Source organism: Marmota marmota, unplaced genomic scaffold (genome assembly GCF_001458135.2).
Source record: "Marmota marmota marmota unplaced genomic scaffold, marMar, whole genome shotgun sequence".
Taxonomy (NCBI): Eukaryota; Metazoa; Chordata; class Mammalia; order Rodentia; family Sciuridae; genus Marmota; species Marmota marmota.
The window spans coordinates 25,540,081-25,544,331 of record NW_026000026.1 but is presented as its reverse complement, the minus strand read 5'-3'; the positions used below and the strand labels follow the sequence as shown (position 1 = coordinate 25,544,331).

The 4,251-nt window shown below is 55.7% G+C and overlaps 2 protein-coding genes across 2 annotated transcripts in view; both read right to left on the bottom strand.

Annotated features, from left to right (window-relative positions):
* Positions 1–761, bottom strand: part of LOC107139017 (interferon regulatory factor 4-like) — a 9,839-nt gene extending 9,078 nt beyond the window's left edge. Inside the window, exon 1 of the mRNA XM_015481799.2 lies at positions 381–761. Within this exon, the coding sequence (XP_015337285.1) occupies positions 381–611 (231 nt within the window). The 5' untranslated portion in view covers positions 612–761. The remainder of the gene's footprint in view (positions 1–380) is intronic.
* A 2,869-nt stretch (positions 762–3,630) lies between these two features.
* The window catches only part of LOC107139036 (dual specificity protein phosphatase 15), a 9,555-nt gene continuing 8,934 nt past the window's right edge, over positions 3,631–4,251 (bottom strand). Inside the window, 2 exon segments of the mRNA XM_015481818.2 lie at positions 3,631–4,164; positions 4,166–4,242. Coding sequence (XP_015337304.1) covers positions 3,964–4,164; positions 4,166–4,242 — 278 coding nt within the window. The 3' untranslated portion in view covers positions 3,631–3,963.

The following is a 4,251-nucleotide window of genomic DNA, read 5'->3' as shown; positions in this document are numbered from 1 at the left end:
GGGGGGGTTTTTTTTTTTTTTTTTTTTTTTTTTTTTTTTTGTCTTTTTTGGAACTGGGGGTCGAACCCAGGGCTTTGCGAATGCAAGGCAGACGCTTTGCCACTGAGCTACATCCCAGTCCAAGGTCTGGTGGGTTTGGAATGAGAGGCATCTCATTGGGAGATGGGATGGGAGGAGATGGGGATGGTGCAGGTCCACCGCCAGCCTGACTGATTCTGTTTTAGGAGGTGTCTGAGGTTCTCCTATATGGAGGACACTACCCTTAGTTCTCCAGGCCAAGCGAGTGGCCCAAGGTCACAGAGCTCATGGGTTGGTCCGCTGCCACCGTGTGCTGCAAGAGCCGTCCCCCGGGCTGGGATCTGTAGGCTCCTGACCCTTACCCTGAAGAGCGCTGCGTCCTGCTGCGCCTGGTAGCCCTGCTTGGCTGCGTGCTTCCAGGGGATGCGGAAGAGGGTCTTGTCCGGGTCTTCCCAGCGCAACCCGGCGTAGAGTCCGCTCTCGATCTGTGCCACTAGCCAGTCGCGGAGACGCAGGGGACCCCCAGTTCTCAACACAGGTCCATTGCTGATCGGGACCCTCTCTTCCTCTTTCCGCCAGGGGCCGTTGGCCATCTGGAGCTCAGTGAAGTGAGGGCTGGATCCCGAGGCATAGAAGGGGACCCGCACAGGTTAAGGGATCACCGCGCCCCTGGATGGCGCGCGGAGCCCAAGGAAGTGAAAGTCTGAGCGAGGGTTTCGCTTTCTGTTACGTCCCCTCTCGCTTTCCTTTTGCCCCTCCCCGCGACAGATTGGCCCGAGGGCGATGGGCCTCACGTGGTGGCTGGAGAGAGGCGCCCCGGACTGCCAAGACCCAAGGAGCGCTCCGGTGGGTGGCCTGGGCTCTGGGTCTGGGAGGAAGGTGCTCGACTGCTACCCAGGGAACAAACCCTGCCCCACTCCTGCGCCCGTGGTCTGCTCTGCCTAGCCCCCCTGGACCCTTGTTGGTCTCTGATTTTCCTTCCTTCTGCCCGCCCTCCCTTCCTCCCTCCTTCTCTCTCTCCCTCTCTTCCCACGCCCCCCCCCCTTGAGTGTCCCTAAATTGCCCAGGCTGGCCCCTGAACTCCTGGGCTTAAGGGATTCTCCTGGATCAACCTCCCCAGTGGCCGGGACCACACCTCCCCTGGCTTTCAGTCTCTTTTCAGAACCTGGACTGGTTAGGTTGGAAAGGCCAGTGCTTCTCAAACTGTTTCCTGTCCCTACTGGGAGGCAGTAACCGGTTTCTGGTGCCCACTCCCGACCCCAGAAGCCCAGGAACCTGAATCTGAAGGAAGAATTCTGATGCAGGTGGCCCAGAGACCACAGTTCTTTCTTCAGATATTGAGAATCCCCATTTACCCACTGCTCACTGTGGTGCTGTGCCTGAACCCTTCCCTATGGTGCCTACATTGGTTCTCACGAGAGCACAGGAGACAAGTCTAATTGCTTATTTTGTGGTGCTGGGGGTTGAACCTGGGGTCTCAAACAAGCTAGGCAAGCCGTCTACCACTGAGCTTCAACCCAGCCTCATTACCTATTTTAACATGAAGACGACCAAGGCTCAGAAAGTTTGAAGCCCTGTAACAAAGTCCCAGAGCCTGGTGGGAGAGTCAGCATTCAAAGCTGACTGGGGAGAGTCCAGAGACCTAAATGGTGCTGCAGCCTACCTCCTGGCAGCATTACTTGGGATTTATGGATTCCTGGTGAGGTCTGTGATCCTGTGAAATAGTACATAAATTTTGTCACATCTATGCATTTTACGTTTCTTTTGTTCAATTGTCAAAAGGGGATTCCTGACCTGAAAGATTTTAAGAAGTTCAGATTGCTCCAGCCCCTGGTGAAACAGGGTGGAGAGAATAACATCCTCTCCTGAAGCAGGCAGAGAGTGGGGCTCCAGCCAGCACTGACCAGAGACCCAAGCACTGTCCCTCATGTGCACCTGTGTCCCCTTCCATGTGCCAGCAGCACTTCCGTAGCCACAGTCTGGGTTTAGACTCCAGTGGAGCAGAGCACAAATTATTTCATATGATTAGCTACAAGAATAATGACAGTCACTCTCAGTATTTGTGGGGGATGGGTTCCAGGACCCCTTTGGATACTGAAATCCATGGATGCTCAAGTCTCCTATATAAAATAATGTAGTATTTGCATATAACCTACGTATATCCTAGACTTTAAATCACCTCTCATGTAAATGCTGTGTAAATAGTTGTTAAACTGTATTGTTTAGGGAATGATGACAAGAAAATTAAAAGTTTGTGTATGTTCAATACAGATGCGATTTTTTTTCAGACACTTTTTGCCCAAGTTTGGTTAAATTTTCAGAGTCTGAGGCAGGCTGTACAACTAAGCAGGAATCCTCAGTGTATTGGGCCACCCCTTCATTTTCCTAGGTTGCAGAGGGTGGTGTCTAGAGGGTGGGGTCTACAGCCAGACTTCCCCACCACCTGCTACCTGATGGCCTTGGGCACCAGCCTCAGTTTCCTCATCTGTTGAATAGCCTGAGATGCAGGTAGAAAGTTTAGCATACAGCCTGAGTGAGCGCAAACACAAAGGAGTGGTGTGCTGTGAGTCCAAGGCAGTGGAGGAGTGCTAGAAGGGGAGGGAGCATGTTGAAGGACACAGAACACCAGATCAGGGGGCTTTGTTTTGTCCTCCAGGTGATGGGGCCTGTGGAGGTTTTTAAATAGGGAAAGACACCATCTGAATGTTTTAAACCAGTTGGACGGTAGTACCATAAACCATCCAAGAAGACACGGGCTCCCTACACTCCCCAGTAGCAAAATGGTCCACTCCCCCACCACCTGGTATGTTTCCTTTTGCTTACCTGGTATCTTACCAGAACATCAGCAAGGTGAGGGCAGAGGTCTTACCCACTGCTGTAAATCCAGTGCCCAACACAGTTCCTGACATATAGTAGGTGCTCAATGAACATTTGGTAAATGAAGGAGAAATAGAAGGTTGGGATGACAGGAAGGTCATTTCATTCAGGCCCCCTACACCCAGGGCTTGGTACAAAGTTAGAAGCCCCTAGCAGTGGCTGTTGGGTTATTGCTACTTCAAACTCCTCAGCTCTGATGACCTCTATTCATTCTTGGGGTCAGTCCCTGCTTGCTCTTGCTTTTAAACTCTAGCTGGGAAGGATGATTCCCACTAGCTGGAGGTGGGTTCTCCCCACCAGAAACCTGCCAAATCAGGAGCTGCTTCCTACCAACTGTCACGAGACTTAGGCTCCCCAGTTCTAGCTGTGTGTTCTTGAGCAAGCTGCCTGACCTTTCTGAAGCTTACATCTTCCCCTAGGATAAAGTAAACTTAAGCAGTGAGAGGTCAGGTGTTGGGGAGGCACTACTGGACCTTACTGGCCAGTGCCTGTATGGAGAAGAGGTGGGGGGCTTCGAGAGATGGAAGGAAGCACTTAGGAGCCTCTCAGGAGGGAGATCAGGGCTCTGGGAGAGATGAGGGGCTGTGTCAAGGAGTTCGCGGTCCCAGAATCCAGCTCTGCAGACCGCAGTTGAGGAGGTTAGGCCCCTCCGCCCCGACGGCTGCACACCGCACACCTGGCCCTGTTTTCCCAGACACCAGGGTCTGGCCTTTGTTGAATGACAGGCACGGGGTCAGGCAGCTTTCCTGTCTCTTTAATATCCCTCCAGCCCCGTCCACCCCTACCCTACCCACTTCCCTCTCCCGCCGCCCCTACGGGTGGAGCCGGGGCCCCTCCCCCAGCCCAAGGACTAAGGCACCAGGTGGCTGCAGCTGGCCGGCCCGGACACAGACGCACAGAGGGAGGACACACTGACCGCGGACGCAGACAAGCGAGGTGGGCATGGGGGCAGGGATCGGGCCTCTGCGGGGCTCCCACAGCCTCTGGGCCCGTCCTGACTGTGGGGGGCCCAGACAGCCCCCGAAGGGGCGGAGCGGGAGGCCGAGGGGAGCCGCTCGGGGCGGGTCCTCACTTGCTGCCCTTGCGGGACAGACACCGCGGGAGGCAAGAGAAAGTCTGCTTGACGCGCGCCAGCAGCGGCAGCGACCGGTGGGCGTCCCGCGTCGTGCGCGGCACCAGGCGCTGCAGGGTCCCTTCCGAGGCTGAGTGCGGCGCGGTCGGGGCGGCCGAGGCGGCCGAGGTGGCAGAGCCCTGGCGGCAGCGCGTTGTACAGCGGCAGCAGCGCGCGCACGTCCTCCTCGTCGCGGAACGGGCTCTCCCCGAAGCGCTCCTCCAGCTGCCGGCGAGCTGGGGTGG